The sequence below is a fragment of the Coffea eugenioides genome, chromosome 6 (assembly GCF_003713205.1).
Source record: "Coffea eugenioides isolate CCC68of chromosome 6, Ceug_1.0, whole genome shotgun sequence".
NCBI classification, from domain to species: Eukaryota; Viridiplantae; Streptophyta; class Magnoliopsida; order Gentianales; family Rubiaceae; genus Coffea; species Coffea eugenioides.
In genome coordinates this window covers 19280594-19302673 of record NC_040040.1, presented here as the reverse complement: position 1 = coordinate 19302673, position 22080 = coordinate 19280594, and the positions used below count along the sequence as shown (strand labels likewise).

Here is a 22080-nt window from a genome sequence, read left to right as displayed (position 1 = left end):
TATGAATGTGGTTAAACCTTTGGAGTGTAACTTTCATGTCCTTTAGGGTTACTTGAAAACTTGCATAATTTTGTGAGAAAGTCAAGTATCCCATAGGTATGTTTTGGCTGATGTTTATATTTCTTCCTTTTACTGAATCATAAATGTTGGGCACCGATGCATGTATTATTGTTTTATTTTCGTGCGCATTTAACTTGACACTTATCTGCTGCTGCTTGGACGCTTTATGGATATTCTTTGATTCTTTGATTTCAATTTCTCGGATCAGTTGTAGACTATGTTACTTGGCTTTCCTAGGTTTTATGGACCACCAATGGTCAACTGCAAAGATGAAGCATAAATGGGTATTTAATGTGAAAAGTTCTTTTGAGTACAAAAATGTGACAGATATGGGTTCGAGTGTTAATAACCTATTACTGAATAGCAAGGAATATGATCGCGTGCTTGCCTGCCACTAGTTAGCACCTAATATCTTGCTCCTCTTCTACTCCTGTGATTACACTTATCTAGTATTTGGCGAAAAAGTACATGATCTCTCTCTCTCAAGTGCCTTCACCCCCCCCCTCCCTCCCCCGGGGTCCCAAACCTTCCTTTTCTCAGGAGATCTGCTGCGGAGCTATAAACATATAGGTATAAGTGTATTCTTGGATGGTCTTTACTATTGGGAGCTAATATGTCCTCTGCTGGCTACTTCAGAAGTTCCAAATGGATGGAGGAAAACTGGGATCGTCATCATTATCATTGTCGACATGAAACCTACTATTTTCCACTAGCTGATTGTCTTCAATTCCAGGTAGTTCACTTGGCGTTTCCCAGTTGAAAATATTTTCAGGAAGGTTGGTGAATACGTCATCGTCTTTTGGTGAGAAATCTTTATCAATGAAGTTTGAGGGTACTTCACTTACATCAGGCTGGTCCTCTTTTTTAAGTATTCCTAGTTGCTGAAGGAATTCATTTAGATCAATCTGAGGCTTTTCTTCTTGGTTTAGTGACTTGTTTTCCCAAGGGTGCTCCACTTCGTCATTATTTTTTCCTTCAAGACTTTCAACATGGGGATGATCATCCACATATTCTACGTCGCTCTTGGGATTGCTAGATGATGTGCTTGCTGAAGATGTTTGACATAATAATCCTGTTTCCTTGAGTTCTTGGAGTCTTTGGTGAATAACATGTACACTAGGTTGGGCATTCAGATTTAGCAAACCGGTACTAGGAAACATCGAGACGAGGCTATTGGAAGGGAACCATTTGAACTTCTGTGATTTGTTCAAAGGGTTGAAGTTTGATCTCAGGTGGGGAAGATTGACGTAAGCATCTGGCCCGTATAACCTTCTCGCAGCTTCATCATATGCCATGGCAGCCTCTTCCGCCGTGGCAAAAGACCCCAGCCACAGTCTTGTTCTTTTCTTTGGCTCCCTGATTTCCGCCACCCATTTCCCCCAAGTCCTTTGTCGAACTCCTCGATACTCGCACATAGCATTCTGAGGCCCTCCTTTTCCTCTTGCAGGGCCTTTCTTCCATGGCTTTAACGTAGTCTTTCGGTAACCATCCATGCTATAGATTTTGAAGCAACTAGGGAAGCTAAGTGTGAGTGGTTTTGCTTAGTGTTGAAGTGAGAATGGATGATGAGAGTGCTAGGCGCGGGATATGTATAGTGTGTCTCAGTGCAGTTCGGTTTAAATGGTATCACGTTTGGAGAAAGTTTTGAAGCTCATGTGACCGTTGGGGCTAAGTCGTGAGTAGTGTACACTCTTCATACACTGAACAGCGTACAATCACATATATCCCTCGTTCTCTGGTTGTGTATTCTCCATCAGTTTTGGTGGAAACTGTTCCATAGTTTTGTTTGAATTCTTGATTTCTGAAAATTCAAACACTGCATCCATCAGTCCTACAGACTTGGTGCACGTACTGCATGCATGATAAGTGTGAAGAATGCTGCATGTGAAAGTCCTGTTGAGGGCTCGTGCATGTCATTATGGCCAAAAATAGTGCGTATGACTATGAACTGCTTCAAGTGAAAGAATCCAAGGTTTTTCACAAGAATAATCTTTACCAGATTTTTGTCATTTTCCTACAGTATCATACTGGCAACCGTCGAATAACTTAGAAGAATTAAACATTTGGTCATTGTGGTTCAAGATGAAAAGAAAGGAAAAACAATTATATATATACAACGAAATTTCTACAGATGATTGATAAGGTAACAATAATCAAACCTGATTCTGCCAAAAAATTTTTAATAGACGCTTTGGTTACAACTCAATAAAGCATTTATGCATGTAATACGAGGTTTGAGATGACTTAAGAGCCAACTTTATTATCCCATAATCCCTCTGTGAAGAGGGCTTAAGCCCTTTAGACCGTGGCCAGAGGGTGTTAAAAAAAACACACACAAGGAGGGCATTTTCTCTGTTTTTACTTCTTTTAAGACCAAATTCAAGACCTGGTTTGAAACCTTTGTGACAAAATTTGTATGGACTTCAATGCTCCAATGCCAGAGAACTAGGACGATTTAATCCAGTTTCCAAGAGCATGTATAGCTGATAAAAACTCTGTATTGCTCTTCCGCTTGAATTTTTACACTGGCTATTTGTTCCGTTTCCTTTTATATTTTAGGGGTTTTGGACTTTGGAGCTCATTCGATCGGGATTGGTCAGACCGGTTGAACCGGAAGAATCACCTCACTTGCCCTTTGGTTTGAGTTTAATGCTATGGTAAATGCAAGCCACATATTATTTCGCACATCACAACCAACTTACATTCCTGAAGAAGCACTCAAACGGGCTACTAATACACTAAGGTTTTTTGTTTTCTTCTTTTAAAGAGAGAGAATGATAGAAAATAAATTTTAAAAAAAATAGCATAAAATAAGCGGGTCTTCATAGAAGTGCCATGAGATGAAGAGTGGGGTGTTATTGAAAGAAATTGAATAACTTGGAAGAAAGCTATTAAGAAGAGTCAGAAGACAGCCACCTCTAAATATTTTTGGCAATCACGAGAGATCCCAATTATCACATGTTTTCCTGACATTCACAACTTGAAACCCGAGGCTTCCCCGTCGCCTTTATCATTCCTGTGGAATATGCATATCCACATGCATACTATGCATGGCAAATTGGAGCCCAAGACTAAACCTAGCACGTTCAAAGAAAAATATAGGGCACAATTGAATTCATCAATGACAAAAATATTTAAGCTTCTGCATGTGATGGTTATAAAATAGGGCACGGGCATGATTCCTTGTTTCGATGTTATCAAGCCAAGGATCCCTAAGAAAATACGAGTCTCAAGGGAACAGAAAACAGCAAGAGTCTGAGTTCTGACACACATCTTGATAGTCGATCACCGTTAATAGCCAGAAAGAAGAGATATACCCTGACAATTCAAGAGAAATATGATATAACCAAACAAACACAAACGAAGAACAGGTAAAATAAAAAAGAAATATGTTTATATAATCCGTGATTAACCTCAACAAACTTGCGAACATCACCCGCATGTAAGCCCGAGCTCAAGCATGTCAGATAATCCAGTTTGCTCAAGTTCAGGTCAAACTTAGGTGAATGTCCAGCTCAAGTGGAGTTTAGCCCGAGCAGCTACAATTTGTTTACACCCCTGGGCACAGGTTCTTTAAATCCATAAACATGGGCATTTTTGTTATTCAATTCTATCTGATAAACATTCCATCATCCAAGCAAGCAGGATGGAAGGCGTGTTATCCTATTGATCCGCAAGAGAGGCCAAGGAATAGAAAACTTGTTAAAACCAACAGGTGTAGCAGATGCACTTTCCTTAGTACGTTTCAGATGAGTGAAAATGAGACCAAGAACCATAAATATACAAAAAAGGAAACAACAAAGTTTAGAGGTCCAAGATACAAGATACTATGAACATACACAGCCAGAGTCTCAAAAGATTATATCCACAAAAATTTACCGAGAATAACAAGATGCATCATTTTCATCTTGGACCTCCCTTACAAATATTTCTCCACTTATCCTTGAGGTCGATTGTGGTGCGACCTCTCTGGAAAACATCACCTCCAAATTCCAAAATCTGCTTCCATGGAATACTTCGATCGTGCGGACTAGAAAGCGTCTGCACCCCCTCCTGCAGCAGTAAAAGCAACATTTATAACAAATACATCTAGTGGCAATATTGTCAGATTCAGTGAAGGAAGTTCAAGATTAAGCACGGCCAAATCTGCTTAATTAACTTTATAACAGCAGCAGTCCATGCTGATAATTTTAACATTTTCCAATATAATTAATGATTTCCGCCTTTCAAATCTCAAAAATCAACATACTTTTCATCCTGGCTTGGACAAGAACTATTTTATTCCATTCTTACATTAAAAAGAAGGTTAAAAGGTCTTCCACTGACTCTTAGAATATTGCCACAAGATGTATTTGCTCGTGGCAATATTCTAAGAGTTTGTAGAAGGAAAAAGTTTTTAAGCATGGGCCAAATCTTCTTAATCTACTTTGTAACAGTAGAGATCCATGTTCATAATTTTAACCTTTCCAATGTCATTAATGATTTCAGCCTTGGAAAAAAAATTTCTGCCTTTGAAATCTTAAAAATAAATGTACTTTTCATTGTGGCTTGGATAAAGATTATTTAATTCCATTTTTAAGTTAAGATGCTATAGCACGTTAAGTACAGGTCTTCAGGCTCAACTTTAAATATCTAATACAGCAGTATGGTAATTAAAAAACAAAACATCATGGTTTGCGATAACAAGTTCCCCGGGGATTGCTCACAACACAGCTCATCTGTCTTTAGCAAGATAATCAAAGATTCAGATTCAGGACTTACAAGAAACTAAAGACAGAAAGTACTGATCAAAAGGAAAAGTATGAAAAGAGCATTCAATCATGTAGCAGGTAGATTCATGGTCACTGTAAATCATGTTATAATTTGAGAATTTTCCATTGTAAAATCCCATCCAAACAAACAAATTGGATAAGTAGCCAGCCCAAAGGTCCATTCAGCAAAGCTGGAAAAAGAAATGCACAGGTGATTTTCAACATTTTCTTATTTATCCAAAAGCTTAAATTTTAGAGGATGTTATTTTAAACATCTCCACATAGTCTGACCCTTTCAAGGAAAAGACCTACTTATAGGATTTTTCCTTTCATCCAACTTTTCAAATCCAACCTTGAAGATGACAGCTTTCCAATAATCCCAAAAATGAGGAAGCGCCGATCTTTTACTACTCTTAATTCTGAATGTCTCACGTTCCATCCTATTTTTCATATTGTTTTGAGAATTCCAGATGAAATACGTACTAGGTTTGATAAGCTGTAAAAGATCCTCTGATGAGTAAATGGGAAAGCTTAGAAGGTATATTTTGATTAGAAAATAAAGCAAAGGAGGCATGTAAGTTAAAACATGTCAAACAATTTTGAACTGACAAGACCCAGTTGTAGACGCCAGAGGGGAAAAGGAGATTGGCATGATGTCTTTCATCTTTACTACTCGGGAAGTAGTTTGTACCTTTAACTTCTCTTCCTCTGCTTTTGTCCATGGGAGAATTTTCCGCCTGAGTTGAGGAATCGCTGGATAAGTACTGTCAAATATACAGATTTCTTACACAAGTCAATAATAATCAATGGACATCCATATTCTATATGAAGCTTTCTGGTAATAAAATAGACAGTGGAGAACAAGAGAAAAGGTGGACGAGGAAGGGGAAGTGAAACTCATAATGCTTCAGCACTGACTGAGAGCACTAGTCGATGCTGTAAATAAGAAGAAAGATGAGAGTTGTCTATCAGCAATAAAGCGAACTTAAGCAAGCTCGTGCATTAAAGAAGAATACTTACTAGTTCTTGATGGGCCTTCGCAATCTTATGGAGTAACTTCTCACAGATTTCTCATTGTCTTCTTCAGAGCTTTCACTAATTGGTCCACAGACAGGTTCCTGAGGTAAAGCTGACTCTGGAATTTCTGAAACTTTCTTGCCTTCGGCTCCAGCATTCCCCTCATTCCTATCAGCCATGTGAGCTTCTTTGCAATCAACATCAGATCCATGTACAGGATGAGCAACAACTGGCTGCTCAACTTGCACTCCAAGCAATTGGCACTGTGGCTCCATGTATTTCCTTTCCAAGTTTCCGCTCACCAAGGTATTGGGCATTCCATCACTTGGAGACACAACCTTTTCTCCAGAATGAGAATGATCACTAGAACATGACAATGGAGGCTCTGATTGATGCTTGTTACCCATTTTAACCCCACAATGAGAATCAGAAACCTTGTTCACAAAGTCTTCACTGTTATTACCTTCATTCTTTTGCAACTCATTTCGACTTTCTCTCCCCAATTTCATGGTGGCCTTCTTTTGTTGACATACAGTTTGCACACCAATAAAGGAAGCTAAGTCTTTCCTTGCAAATGAGGCCTTCCTCTTAACTTGCATGTACTCCGAGATTGCACGAGAATATGCACAAAAAGGGCAGTAGAATTTTCCTTTTCCATCAAAATGGGCAGCAGAAGGCAAGCAGCTGGAATGAACTGCTAACTGGCAGGTGTCGGAGCTACAAACCAGTAATTGCCCTTCTTTGTTACACTTCACACAATACTTTGCCTGTGTTGCAAAGGAATCTTGACTATTTGTGCACTGAGAGCTCAAGAGAGCATCCTTTTTCATGGCAATATCCATCCTCTCGTCACGATAGTCATCACTGTCACTAGTCATATCAAAATCAGGATTGTGCTGCATATCATCCTTGGATCCAGAACCACCGAAACTTAGCTGAAAATTACCCTCAAAATTCTGCACAGGATTCTCTGGGCTATTATTTCTCTCCATTACTCCCATCGCCAAAGATGTAGCATTTTCTGTCTGCAGCTCAAAACCTTGATCGTGTCCATTGGTTTCATCAACACTATTGTTTTGGCCATCTAACTCTGCATGCAATTCAGCCACTTTAGCATCATCATGAGGAACCTGCAGATCACAAACTAAATGATCTTGATGAAATGCATGACTACTCTGTGCAATCCTTTTTAATTGATAATGCTGATCATCATCACCATGAGGAGATCCATTTGACTCAACGCCTCCAACTTGAACTTCTGTTTCCAAATTGCAACCTTCTTTTTCAATGTGTTTGACAGTTCCTTCAGATGAAAATTTCATTAGCCCATGCACGGGTGAAGCTACAGTATCCTCATCAATGTCGTCCATCATAGAATTCCCATCCTGCTTAAACTTCTTAACAACTTCCCCACGGATATCACAACCATCACCTAATGGGATTTGGTCTTTCAAGGTTTTCCCTTCTGAATTTTCAGCAGCAATTGCTGTCCTATTCCTCTTAGCTGGTAATGAATTACTCTCAGGAAAATTTCCTTCTAAATCATCATCCACATTTTGAGGGGTGGAAGACCCACATTGGACTTCTTTTTTCGAATTACAACCTTCTTTTTCAATATATCTAACAACTCCTTCAGATAAAGTTGTTGAAGGTCCATGGGTGGTTGGAGCTATTGCATTCTGGACTACAGTGTCTTCAGTGAAATTGGCATTCTGCTTAAATTTCTTGGTGGCTTGCACATGGGAAGTACAACAATCATCCAATGTGGTTTGGTCCCCATCGGTTTGTATCTCCACAATTTCACTTCTCATAGCAGCTGTTTTCCTCTTAGCAGGTAAAAGATTTGTATCAGGCAAGTTTTCCTGTGATTCGTCATCCATGTTATCATGAGTGGGAGAACCCGCGTTTCCATATGGCAAAGTGACTTTGTTATTTATGCTGCAATCTTCAAGTCTCTGTGCAAGGACATTGGAGTTGCCACCATTTACCGATATATCATCATTACACTGAGTTGTAACTGTTAATCCACTTCTTTCCTTTAAGGATGAAAGAATAGAATGGCTGCCTTCAAGAATGGCATCCTTAAGCTGTTTGTCAAAATATCCCGACAATTCTAGATTAAGAAGGAGCAGAGAACATCTATACAAAAAGTTTTCTTAGTTCTACAGAGATCAACCTATGCTGGTTCACCTTTTGCAAAGCAGGCTTGGGTAAAGAAGCTCTTTTGTGCACAATAAAGGACTGAACATCCCCATTCAACATCTCTGGTGCAACTGCAGTGAGATCCATCGCAGACATCTTAAATACAATTAAGCACAAGTTAGAGATTCGGGCATCTGTATGCATCAATGAGAAAGGTTTGTAACAACATTCTATGCCTCCAAAAGTAAGATTAAAAAAGTCAAAAACAGATTATAAGTAGAAAGCAGGACACCTCTGATATTTGTCGAAGAACATCTTCACAATTGTTTGACGGATCCAATTCAAGTTTTTGACCAACTGTAGCAGCATCCTTGTTCTTGTTTTGATTCCCCTTAACAATCAAACTCTCTAAGATTCTCAGCGACACGACTTCTCTGCAATTCTTCCCCAGTTCATCATCAGAAACCTCTGGAGCCTTTTTAATTATATCTGAATCGCACAAGTGCCAACAAAGCTCTAACACAAATAATTATGATTGAAAAAAATTCAAGGTGAACTTATTCGCACCTATTAAAAGGGACGTATCTGCTTGCTTGGATCTGGATAGCGCTTCAATAACCCAACTCCAAGCCACGGTTGACGGTACAGGAATCTCGGAAGCCATAAACGACCGTCACAAAGCTTCAAGAACCATACATATACTTCCTGACCATCTATTCCAGTTAGTAATTCGTTACGGAAGTGTCATTGCATTACAAATTAAATTACAGAAAAACACTCTCTTGGTTTAGTTCGAAAACATATACAAACAGAAAATCAGATGACATGGTAAATTCAATTGCAGCAGCTCAAATAACAAGCCAGATAACTGGACATCACCCGGGGGCCAAAAAAAGTTCCCGAACCAAGGACGGGACTTTACTTACAAAAGCTCCATTAACTAAACACATATTTTTTGAGCTTGTCTGCCCTCTTTCACATATTTTGCAAGGGAAAAGCCAATTAAATTACCGTAATACATTTTGTTCAGTCAAAATTATACCCCCAAAAAAATCAGAATAAGGGGAAAAAGCATAATAGCAGAGAGTGGCAGCACTCAAAAATTAAAAAAACCAAATTGCACATTTTAGCAGGAAAAAAATGGAAAAACAAACCTCCAAAGTAATCAGCAACAGAAAGTCATCAGTGACTCAAACATCACAACAAATTTATCAAAATTTGTAACTTAAAAAAAAAAAAGCATGCATTCATCACCTAAACACCAAGCATTTTCAACTAATTTCCCTTTTTTTTGTACATTTTCAAAACCCTAAGAGGGAAAAAAAACAAGAGAAAATCTTAATCGCGCGTTATTAGCTCCGCAGCAAAGCCAAGTTATGAGGAAATCGAAATTTTAAAGCAGCTTTAGTCCATCAACTAACCCTACAAGCATGTAGAACAGTATACATTATTTGATCACTAAACAAAAAAAAACGATTAGCCCGAAACTCAAACTGAGATAATTACCGGAGAAATAATTAGACTTTGAAGGTTTTGGAAGCAAATGGGATTATGGCTTGGCCGGGAACGTTCTCAGACGGAAGTGAAGTGTATTTCTATTTGAAGGCGCTCAGGGTCTAGCGCTCGAAAAATAAGTGGGAAATCTGGAATTTGTGAAGAAATAAAAAAAATAAAAAATAAAAATAGTTTTGGGAATTTGCATTTGAGTCACTAGAATTGGTGTCATTTTTCAGTTATGTGACTAAAAGTCAACAAAAAAATGTTTACTGATAATTTTTTATTTTTTGGTAAAAATTTGAATTGTCAGGGAATTGCAAGTCTGTATAAAATAGTTTTGAAAAAAATATAATAAAATAAGAAAATAAGCATCTATAAAATGGGGAGTGCATATGATTCTAACGCTTGAAATGATTCAAAACTGCATAAACATCTCTAAAATTTGAGTTGGACTCTATATCAACCAATTCCTTGCCCCCAAAAGAACTAAATAAAAATAAAACAATAACATTATCTTACATGGAGAACAAATTATTATCTTACATGGAGAACAAAGTGTACATTTAATGTTGTATAAATGCTTTCATAAAGAAAATAACTCCTAAGTTTCATAACCTTTAAATGAAAAAAAAGGGGTGAACTAATACACTCTTTTGGTTTTACTCGAGTAATTCATTTAAATATTCTAGCCGAGCTCTAGTATTGAGGTGATGGTTTTAAGACTCGTCAACCTAATAATTTTCTTCTTCTATTTTTTAGAGTTGGTATTTATACTTTTTCAAACCCATTTAGCCTCAAACTAGAGTTTGAGTTCAAATTCGAATTCGACATTAACTGTTATATTGAGCTCGAGTTTGAGTTTCCGTCGGATGTATTTAAGTTGAATTTAGTTTGTATAAATCGAAACCCGATTTGATTCGTTTGAAGGGCTAAAAAGCAACATGACCATTTGAGCTTGTTGCAAAAAAAAAAGTGAAGTATTAGACTCCTCAAAATCATATAGAGATCTTGGGCTTGATCAGGAGCATTCAGTTTTGGTTGAAGATACAAAGCCTCCACAATGACTAGTTTTAATTGTACCATATATAATTTATGTACTAGGAGAACAGATAAGGGCACCATAATAATCAATATATACACTACGTTAATAACCTACACAAACACAACATATTTTGCTACGTACTTAAGATTGTGACTAATGATCATTTACATGCATCCATCTAATTTCAAACTTAAGAAAGAATGGCTATTATCCCATTTAGGTTCGTTACACTCATATTGAATTGTATGATTATTGTTCTATAGTCTTTGAGTTGACACCACAAAAATTAATTTGCAGTTCACAGTTTATTTGACAATTCCATCAGCAGAAGGCGCAAATACCACACCTATCTCTTTATTTGCTTCAACTCCCTTTGCAGATCAGCCTACTGCCCTGAGCCCAGACCAAAAATTAATTAAACTGAATGCAAAATGCAAATTTGAAATTGAAATTCGTTTTTTGGTATGCAAATGTGGTTATGCTTGTTATTTTACATCTGATCTCTTATTAAAGAGTCGAAGAATCATTGCTCTTATGCAGCAAAATACACGCATTCAACCAAAAGCAAGAGATACAAGAAGGGGCAAATTGAGAAGCTGGTTTTTAGCGTTTGATTCATGAATTAAAGGATTAATTTCACTTTACGCCTCTAAACTTATATCACTTTCTCATTTTGTATCCTAAATTTCAAATTTGGACACTTTGCACCTTAAACTCTTAATTTTGGATATTTTGCACCCTAAACTCTGAAGTCTATTCTATTTAAATCTAATCAATGATTATGTTCGCAAAATTAATGAGATAAAGGGTGGTAAAAATTAATGACAGCGTGTCGTTTTATTCCAACTACGATCCCTTGACTTTTTTTGTGACGCCCCGAAAAGAATGAGTGTGAGAACCCGAAAATTTTCTAATTTTCTAGGGTTTATTTTATTTAATCGCCCGCCTTTTCTACATTTTCTTTATTAGAAAAATTCCCCAGATAAAGTTTATGAGCAAAGATAGTTTTAAAATGATTTTTCTAGTATCTAGTATCGGTTAGTTTTTGAGAAATTAAGAGCGTATTTTGGACGTGGGACCCGCTAGTGCGGTAAATGCATTATATTTTTGACAACTTGTTGGAATTTTGTATTAAGTGATATTATTTTACAAGGTGTTAAGATATTTGTAATGGAGAGACAAAAAGATAAGTTTTAAACCAAAAAGGTGACAAGTGTCACCTTGTGATTTAATCTTGGACTTTGACCATTATTTCTTACCTTTACTAATACTCAATTTTGACCCAAAAATCATCCTATTTCTATGCTTCATGGCCGGCTCTCTCTCAAAGGAAAAGAAGAAAAATCTCTCAACTTTCTAGCTTCTCATCTCACTCAATCTTCAATTCCAACCGATTAAACTTGAATTTACTCCATAAAACCTCTTAGTTTGGTGGAGTTGAGCTTGGTTGTGAAGTTGTTTGGAAAGTTAAGGTGACTAGTTGCTCTATCTCTAGTATTGCTAAGGTGAGTTGTGAAGGACCCCTCTCCTTCCTCTAATGATGTTCAATTCATGATTGGTGGTGGTATAAGATGCATTTTTATGGATTATATCTTGATTTTTGGTTGAATTGGTGAAGTTTTATAATTATTGGGGATTTTTCTGTTTTAATATGAGCATGATTGTGTGGCTATCTATGATGATTGGAAATGGTATATAATGATTCTAGAAGGTGGAAAAAGTGGATAATTGCAACCAATTTCTGTTTTGGAAGAAATTTTGGAAAGTTAGGGTTATGATGAATACATTCTGCCCGAATTTATAGCTCCTAGTTAGAGACCGAATTGGCCTTGTATTAAAACATGAAAGTTTTAGGGAATGACATTTTAGAGGTGCTTACAAAATTTCAGGTCAATCGGAGTAGCGTAGAATGAGAAAATTCGAAATTACTATTGCTGTTCTGGTTTTACCCGAATGTAAGAATTGCGCCTGTAATTGGTTTTTTTGGCTGGAATTGCTTCCGAATTGGTTGTTGAGGTCTTATGATGAAATTTAACCCAGTTTCTTAGCTTTCAGCCGGTTTTGGAATTTCTGGATTTGGACTTGGATAGCCTGCTTTATGATGTTTCCGCTAGAATGCGTTCTGTGAATCTGTTTTTGTGATTCTGGTATGGTATCTTGCATTTTTGAATTGGTTACACTCGAAAATGGGTTGAGTGACCTTCTGTAATATTGTAGCCCTGTCTCTTAGCTTCGAAACGGTGGGTCTTTCACCTTCATCCGACAATCGTAGCGCCTTTGGTACCATTATCGCAAAATGACGTCAAAACCTATTTTTCTGGTTTTGAGTTTAACTTTCATTTCCGGACTTTTCCCTAGCTTGACTTGTACTAGTACTACTTGGAGCTTGCCGAATGGCTATTGGATGAACTTGTTGTTGTGTGTGTGCCTTTGGGTTGGAATGAGGAAATAATGAAGCAATGATGGCTGGAAAAGTTAGTAAATTCAGGGGAAGTGCTGTCCGAACTTTGAAGGGATTTGTTTGCATTGATTTTGTGATCTAAGACTTGGATTTGAGCAAGGCAATGTTATATGCTGGATGATTTCTAAGCAGTGGAGGTAAGTGACCCTAAACTATTTCCAAAGTATTTGTGAAACGTTTCTTGCATTATTTACTTTTGAACTGTTTCCAAAGTTACTTTTGAACTGTTTTCGTGCATATCATGCGTGCTTATATGAGAGTGTTCCTTGTTTGATATATTTCCTTGACTTATTGGCTTGTTATTATGGATTGATAATGTGTTAAGTGCTTTCAATGATTGTTAAAATAAGTTTTCTGGGCGAGTGTGTACTTTATCGCACTCGACCTAAATAAATGTGAAATTTTCATGATTAATGATTAAATGCTACTTGCGCATGAATGTAAGCCTTTTGGGCTGAACTGGCCATTGCCCCTTGTTACCGGTCGTCTCGAGCCAGAAGCGGACTCGGTCGGGCGATTAGGGACCTGGGTGAACGTTTGGTATACTCAAGTATTACCTTTGTAGGTTGGTGGAGGTTGGTGGAGCCTGGACGATGTCCGGGAAAGGTTGAATGAAAAAATGCAATTTCAAATGGAAAAAAAAAGGAAATGGCAGGAGAACGAACGTATCCTTTTCATGAATGTTACTATCGCTTTCCATTGTACATGTTTCTTGAATTATTGATACTCCATATTTAATGTTTTGTAAATGTTGTAATTGTTTCTGGACTTATCATTTGATTTATGACATCATTGAAATGAACTATTGTTAAACCGATTTGATTACTGATTTTACCGGTTACTCGCTGAGTTTCTAGCTCACCCCAAAAATATTTTATTCCCCTCCACAGGGCTCGTGGCGAAGGAAGGCTTGTTGTGATTTTATTGTTGTGGAATTCCTCTTGTATAATAATTGGATCATGGATCAGAGTGGCGCAGCGGAAGCGTGGACGCTTCGCTTTTGGATATGTAATTAGTGGAGAATTTAATGTAATATTTGAGATTTATCTTGTAATCTGTTTGAGAACTGTAGTGAGCGACTGAGTCCCGGCGAGAGATGGGCAGGCGGCCCGCCGAACCCTCTGGTTCGCCTTAGGGGGAGGTGGGGCTGTCACATTTTTGACCATTTTTAGCACATCATCATGTATTTATATGATCTCAATTACTAATATTGTTAGCAAAATTAACGAAATAAAAGATGATATAAATTAATAATAATGTATATTTTTTTTGTCATGATATTTTGGCATCATTTGATTACTTTCGGCACATTATCACTGATCTGTTGGATCCTCTTTGCCATTAGTTTTGCAAAAGTTGTCATTGACTAAACTTAAATAAGATAAACTTGAAAATTTATGGTGTAAAATGTTCAAAATTAAGATATTAGACTGTAAACTGTCTAAAATTAAAGTTTATGATGTAACGTGAAAAATTGATACAAGTTTATGATGTAAAGTTTCACAGCACAAAGTGGAGTTTGTCCTGAATTAAATGCTTTGTTTTTCTTCTTTTGTCGAAAGTCATGTCGATTAAATGCTCTAATTAAGAACAACTTAGGTGCTTGATTCTATTATCTTACTGTTGTACTTTCCTTTTGTTTCAATGGTAACACAGCATCATTTTCAATTGGCAACGATAAAAAAGGGACAAGGGGCACAAACGGGTGCAACCGTTTGTGCGGGTTGTGTGCATTTTGCACTGTGAGTAACATCAATTGCACACGGTGTAACTTTCTTTGCACACGACGTAACTTTAGAACAAATTTTTGTGGACTCCACACTTGACGTGAAAATTGAGTTACCAGACGTGATCTGAGCCGCACAAAATTTTGAGGCCAAATCATGGCCGTCCAAAGTAGTGGGAAGAAACATCACATCTGTCAATTTCGAACACAGTCTTATAGTCATTTTTTTATGTAATGTGGATTAACCACTAGTCCTTGTAACGCAGACGTTTCCCGTTCCACTTGCATAACTGGCATCTGAAGCTATACACAGTAGAAGTGGATAAATACGGAAAATCAAGACTGTAGAACCAGCAAAGTAAATTACAAGTTGCCACAATGAAGTTGTAGAACTAGTCCTAGAAGTTGGTTATCAAATGGTGAAAACCTTGCACAACACTAACTGTTCTTTGTCCTACAAGATAAGTCTAATCTTACAACTTATAATGAACTAGTATTCTAGGATTAGAGAATATAATAAAAAGATGAAAGAAATCCCTTCACAAAGAATGGATAGATATAGAGAGTTAAAAAAAAAACTATTTGTAAAAACAAAGGATTCTATTTTTAGATCTCATCAAACGTTTTATCTCTGGGTTGAGACAATATGATCAGTTACAATGTTAGTGTTTAAGTTTAACCATTAGACAATTTAATGTAAAACATGCTTGTATAACTGTTACAACCATTGCAAAAAATTTTCAATTTCTGTAGAGAAAATATAGCTAAAAAATAATTAAGTAAGCTTATGGTTTTTGCATTGTTTAAAAAGTTGGAAAGATTAAAAAGAAACTTGAAATAAAAAATTGAAGTTATGAATCAGCAATTAATTTTAGGTACTTATAAATCGTATTTAAGTTGGAGGTGACAATTTAATTCTCATAGTATATGCATTTAATCAATTAAACCAGTACACTAACAACCGCATTTTTGGGATTAATTTAAGATACAGCAAGTCATTCTAAATAGTAATTTAACTAATTGAGATTTTTATGTCCACTTTAAAGCATTTACGTTACAATTATAAGGTAATATAAAGCACTGGGATATGGTCGATGTGTTCATAATTTACCGTAAAAGAAAGAAAAAAGATGGACTGATATATACGATCTTCTGGTGAGCTTATGCACTTTTGAGATGGCAGAGACAAAAACACACTTCCGTTGCATCCTCCTTATGGCTTTTCTCATATGTGGTAAGTCTAAATTCCAACCCTTCTTTCAACAATAATTCTTTTTTATATCAATTCATAGCTTTTGCTGGGCTTAATTTGCTTTGTCATTCCCTTTGTGAATAGTTTTTCCGTCATGCCTATTTGGATTTAAATTGCTTTGTTAAATCTACATTGCATTTGATTTATCAAATACAACATCTCTAATCCCATGCATGCAACCTTTCTGATGTACTATCAGTTTTAGTACTTTTATCACATCTGATAGGATATAAGATTTTGGGAATAGGCTCTGATAATCCATGTGCAATATATCATCTTTCAATCTCATTGAAAAAATGGTTCTTTCCCCTATTAAGTTCTTGTAGTAAAAAAGAAAATTAAGGTACCAATTTCAATTGAAAGAAAAACAAAACTATACATATATTAAGCAACAACAGCTTGTATATACAAATAGTCATGTGCTTGTAAAGTTACACTTGGAGGTTGATATGTTACGAGTATAGCATCCTCCCACGCTTAGAGGTTGATATGTTAGAGGTTATTTTATATGGTTTTAATTTACTGAATTTGCTCACCCATATTTTTCACTTCCCCTACTAACTTTATAGCTAGCAAACAAATTAAAAAAAAAAAAAACAAAAGATAATAAGAAAAGATAAGTAGATAACTGATCTCTACCATTGTGATTCTTTAATTTTTGTAAACCCCTAGAATTTCATGATTTGGAAACACGATAACAAGAAGATTGGTAAAGAATAATCGCTTTCGTGGCATATAAGTGTTTTATGCTTATCCGGGCTTCGTTTGAATTGAGAAATTTGATAAAAAAATTAAATTAAATTAAATTAAATTCGTCAAAATCGCTTTAGCTAGTTATTCGGGTTGATGTTTAGTAATCCAATTTGTGAATATTGGTTGCAGTTCATCCCAGGACTGCATCAAGCCAAGATACAGCAGTATGCTCTCGGTATAGGGGATGGTTTTTCGTTTTTTGCTACGACAGTGACTGCAATGACAAATATTGCAAAGAGTTTGGACCAAATGTTCAGGGAACTTGTACACAGCAATATATTGCTTTTTTCAGATGCGAATGTAATTTTCTTTGTTAAGAGCATAGGGGATCTCTTACTAAAGATTAATTACATGGTTCTTTGCAAGAAATAATTACTGCTCTTGTATTGCTATTATGTAAAATGCAGAAAGCAAAAGGTTTTCATGTCCGATGAACTGAGAATTAATAGGTAGGAGTGATCAGGTTCTTTGCCCATATGGTTTTGTAGTTTTCCCTTCTGCAACATTTTCAATTGGTTATGGGAAATAAGCAACCTCCTTTCCAATGGAGTTTATACTTTATAGTATGTAACTTGCCAAAACATTAATTCTCAATTGACAAAGTCTGTTCAAAGGGTAAGTTTTTTTTAAGTATTTGTCTAAAACTTTACTGTAACTTACTGTAGAAGTTGTAGAAAAAATTTTTGAAGTGTGTAAATTTTTTGATAATTTGAAATGTATAGTTTAAAATTTTTGAAAAGTTTTTTTGAAATTATTGTAGTTAATATTGTTAAAAAAATTTGTGACAGACAAATTTGGCCAAAAACTTGTTTGTCAAACGGGGCATTTCTATGAAGATTGAATGTCAATTGATTATTCCGTTAAGGATTCAACTGGCTTTCACAAACGTAACCTCCTGACTCTTTCCTTGTCTCACTATGAATACTGCTGTACATGGCACAGCCCATTCTTTTTCCACAGTCATTTTTGTATAAAACGCCAAAATTGCTCTTCTTGAGTCCAAATGCAATTTGGACTTAGGAAGAGCAGTTTTTGTCATTTCCGCATAAATTTGATTTGGAAATAAAACATGGGCTGTGGCATATTATCATTTCGCCACTATGAAAGCATGTATGAAAGGAAAATGACCTTGATTCTAAATGTGGTAGATCAGGTAGAATCTGGAAGATATCGTAACAGGAAAAAACAAATGAAAAGCTTCTTGCAGCAAGAATCTGGAAGTTTGAACTCGTAAAGAAAGTTCAACTTTGAACTGGCAAAATAAAGTAGCATTCATTATTAATATACCAATAATTTCTCATACAGAAAGTTTCATTTTTTTTCTGTCTATTTCTCTAGGTACACGTACGTTTATTTTCTTGATCATAAAATAGACAAAACAAACCTAGTCAGTTGCACTACGAACTGGAAGAACTGCTACATGGGCAGACATAGCTAGCTAAGGGGTTTCGACCTTTGCGAGTTTGCGTAGGAGAGCCTCCAGAGGAGTGCAAAAGGAGATGCAGGATCATGTACATACACTTTGTTATCGTAACTACTAACTATCCTTGGGATCCTAATACATGCACCAATTATAGCTGAGTGTGCCCTGGATGTTTTCCAGATAAAACTACTACTTTCGGATGTGGATTTTTTTTCTAAATATTTTATTTGGTTTGCATCATAAACACATTTTTCAATCAATTTTTTTTTTTAATAACATTTTCATGTCATATATATACATCATATCACAAAAAAGTGTTGTGATTTTATTTTAAATAAATTTTCTCAAATAATCTCCTACACAAACACACCCAGAATTATTACTATCACTACAAGAAATTTAGACTCTTCATGACTGTCAGATTAATGCAAGTTAAAAAAACTTACTTTTTATAACATGAAATTGGTGAATGTAGCAATAAGTTGTTTTTAAGTTATAACTAATATAAATAACGTTCATTTACAAGTCACAATTGATCTTGTGACTTATAAATAAGGGTCACTATTTACATATTCACAATTGATTTTTTAAGTCACAAGATCAATTGTAACTATGTAAACCGTGATTCTCATTTACAAGCTACAAAATCAGTTGTAACTCATAATTGAATGTCATTTCTGTTCTTCTTTTTTTTTGTCGACACAGGGGTGTCCGGGCCTTCGACCCGACTAATCCTCTGCGGCCCGAGGGCGGGCACCCCAACCTACTCCGAATGCGTTAACAGCGGGACTCGAACTCTGGTAGGCATGCCTAAAGAGGAATAACTACACTGATCGAGCTACCCGCTGGGGGCTGTTATTTGTGGCTTAAAAACCATACTTTTTGTGATTATCACCAATTTCATGTCATATGACTTGCAACTATTTGACAAGTCACAAAATGTCTAAATTTCTTTTAGTGTACTGTGAGTAAAGGTTATGCTCTATTATTCCACTTGTGTTTCTAATTGTACTTTCAAAGAGAAATGTTGGCGCATAAAATACAAATTTCATCCCATACAAGTCTATAAATGCTTTACTAACATTGCAAGGACCTTGGTCCAAAATAATTCAGTTGGACAACTTCAAATTGCAAGCAGACCAATAGGTGATGGGCACTATGTCTAGCTTCTCATGTTTGGCGTTTGCATTACTCCACATGTCAATAGTATTTACGGACCTTTTCATCACAAGACAAACTTATTTAGACAACCAAGCCTTTTATGTATTGACAATTTAATCAACTAGCATCTATGTAGAGGTAACGTTTTATTCTGAAAACTTTCCAACAGAAAAGAGATTGGATGACATTGCCAAAGGAAGAGGACTGGCGCATTTCTTACTTTGTGTTTTGGGACATAGGCCAATTGTTATGTACAACTCAGAAAGAAATTGCTATGTGGATATATGAGTTGATTTTCTATAATTCCATGCCATTCGAGAAATACATGCACAATTTTGAGTTGGATTAGAGATTTTCGCACTAACATTTATACTGCATGAAAGTAAATTTGAGGAGAAGTTGGTGAAAAAATAAGAGTAAATCTTATATACATTGATAACGTATACATTGTCACCATTAGACCCATAAAATATGTGTAAAAGTGGAATTTCAAATTTAATTTTATATAATTATCATTTATCCAACGTTAACAGTATATATTATAGGAAAAATTTATCCAACAAATAAATCTTCAGGATATATCCTATGTCAAACAGCATGGGGATTTGTGGAAGTGGTGTTTCAATTTTGGGTAAAATACCCAAAAACTCCTGTGATTTGCTAAATATTCAATTTAACTCCCTCTAATTTGAAAACCTACACGATAACTCCCTGTGATTTCAACTAAATTGAAATTGGATGGAAAGCATCTAATCTAACGGTTATACATGAAATGTCAATATTGCCCTTATATAAATGAACTCCCTATGGTTTGTTGAATGTTTAATTTAACTCCTTCTAATTTGAAAAATTACACTATACCTTTCTACGATTTCGACTAAATTGAAAATTGAATGAAAAGCATCTCACGTATAGTAGGGGCAATATTGATATTTCACACACAACCGTTAGACTTTATGCTTTCTGTCCAATTTTCAATTTAGTCAAAATTATAGTGAATTATAGTGTAAATTTTTAAATCAGAAAGAGTTAAATTGAATATTTGTCAAATCACATGGAATTTTTTGGTATTTTACCCTTCAATTTTCAATGACAAAGGCGAAGTGACTACTGACGAATGTCAATAATGTGATCCAGATCCAGAAAGGGTCCAAGCCCGCCTTGACGTTGGTTGAAGAGAAAGTTGATGGGCCAGACCTAGATAATTCAGTTGCCTGTTACCATTTAAGGATTTCCTTCTACTTTTTCCTTTTTTTTTTTTTACTTTTTTCCTTTTAGGATTTTCCTTTTCAACTTTTTCATAAGAAAAAGGGCCCAGATCCATTATGGAATACTTTTTTATTTTAAATTGAGCAGACAATAAAATCTATGTCTATATGAGTACAATAGAGTTTGGACAACGACAAAAGCAGTCCAGATTCACACGAGGCCACCGTCCGAACATTATTAACCAATAGACAATAGAGCTATATACAATGAAGCCAATCTTTTGCAACAATTTCATTCCTATAACTAACTTTACAAGAGGTATACATACAATTAGACATGTCGATGGGTAAAGTCTAGGTTAGATATTTTTTATTCAAATTCAAACCGTTAAATTTAGTTAGACCCAGATTCAAACACTTATGAGTCTGAAAAAATAAATTCAAATCCAGACCATACCCAATGGGTACCCGTTGTATTTTTCTAAATACACTATAAGTAAAAACATATTAAAAATATATAGATTTCAAATAATATAAACACCATTCAATTTTTATTTTCAAATAATAAAATTAATATCAAGATGTTAAATGTACTATTATGAACTCAAAAAATAACTATTATTGACTGGTTCAATTTTTTTGTTTAAACTTTAACTGCATTTACGTCTAATCTTTCATTTATTTGTCTTCACTTTCTCTCTTTTTTTTTGGAAAATTTTGTACTAATTACAATGACAACTAGGATTAGTTTGAAAAAAATAATCATGAAGTCTTCCTGTATTCGATTCAATGACCATAGAATATTAGAATATTTTATAAATATTCATGGGTTTGAATATTTTATATATTAAAACCTTACCCAAGTACAGGGTTTGGGTCTATGTAGGGTTTGAATTTGAAAAATTAAATCCAAACCCTACACAAGTACATTGGGTCTAGGTCGAATCTAGATAAAATTTGATCCATTGATATGCCTACATACAATCTGAATGTCTAGTCATCAATGGCAAGTAATGTTATCAAACTCGGATCGAATAGCGACTCGGCTAAACTATTGGGTCAAAGGTTAACTGGTTGAATCGATCGGATCGTTCTAAAAAACCTGCTGACATTAGCATGATGTTACAATCATTTTGATATTTTTATAAGTTTCAGAAATATTGAAATTAAGTTCTTGATTGTATTTGGCCAATCATGAAAAATTTTTCAAAAATATTAGACTTGCAATTAAATATACAACTAATAATTAAATATAAAAATATAAATTCATAGTTAAAATATGTTCATTCTCCAAAACTACTTGAAACTAAATTAAAAGAAATATAATGCAAGTTGGAATCACTGATGCTAAATTAATGATATCATAGGGATGAAAACATATTGATTTGGAGATCATTTAGGAATGAGAGTGATTTTGATATTTACACTAATCGTGTGACATTTTCTTATTCCTATTAATAAATGAAAGTGTTACAATTTAAGTAACTCAAATTATGTTTGGAAAAATAAGAAAGAAAAGTTTGAGAATCGAATCAAACAGTTGAATCGGGTCAATGGTTTAGGCGATTTTTGATGATTTTGACTGAT

General features: G+C 35.4%; 2 protein-coding genes across 4 annotated transcripts; both read right to left on the bottom strand.

The window, feature by feature from the left end:
• Positions 1-615: 615 nt before the first annotated feature.
• On the bottom strand, positions 616-1587 carry LOC113776535 (dehydration-responsive element-binding protein 2F). The gene has a single exon (XM_027321721.1). It carries the CDS (start codon positions 1551-1553, stop codon positions 693-695), a length of 861 nt encoding a protein of 286 aa, XP_027177522.1. The 5' UTR covers positions 1554-1587; the 3' UTR covers positions 616-692.
• A 2223-nt stretch (positions 1588-3810) lies between these two features.
• Positions 3811-9547, bottom strand: LOC113772998. Of its 3 annotated transcripts, none has more exons than XM_027317515.1 (7): positions 9477-9547; positions 8538-8675; positions 8263-8459; positions 8019-8126; positions 5832-7915; positions 5503-5575; positions 3811-4113 (listed from the first exon to the last, which is right to left on the bottom strand). In XM_027317515.1, the coding sequence occupies exons 2-7, from the start codon at positions 8632-8634 to the stop codon at positions 3964-3966; spliced, it is 2709 nt and encodes a 902-aa protein (XP_027173316.1). In that variant the 5' UTR covers positions 8635-8675; positions 9477-9547; the 3' UTR covers positions 3811-3963. The 3 variants fall into 3 exon arrangements, with proteins under 3 accessions (XP_027173316.1, XP_027173317.1, XP_027173318.1); XM_027317516.1 differs by having other exon boundaries at positions 8538-8683; positions 9477-9535; XM_027317517.1 differs by lacking the exon at positions 9477-9547 and having other exon boundaries at positions 8263-8404; positions 8538-8609.
• Between the last annotated feature and the right edge of the window lie 12533 nt (positions 9548-22080).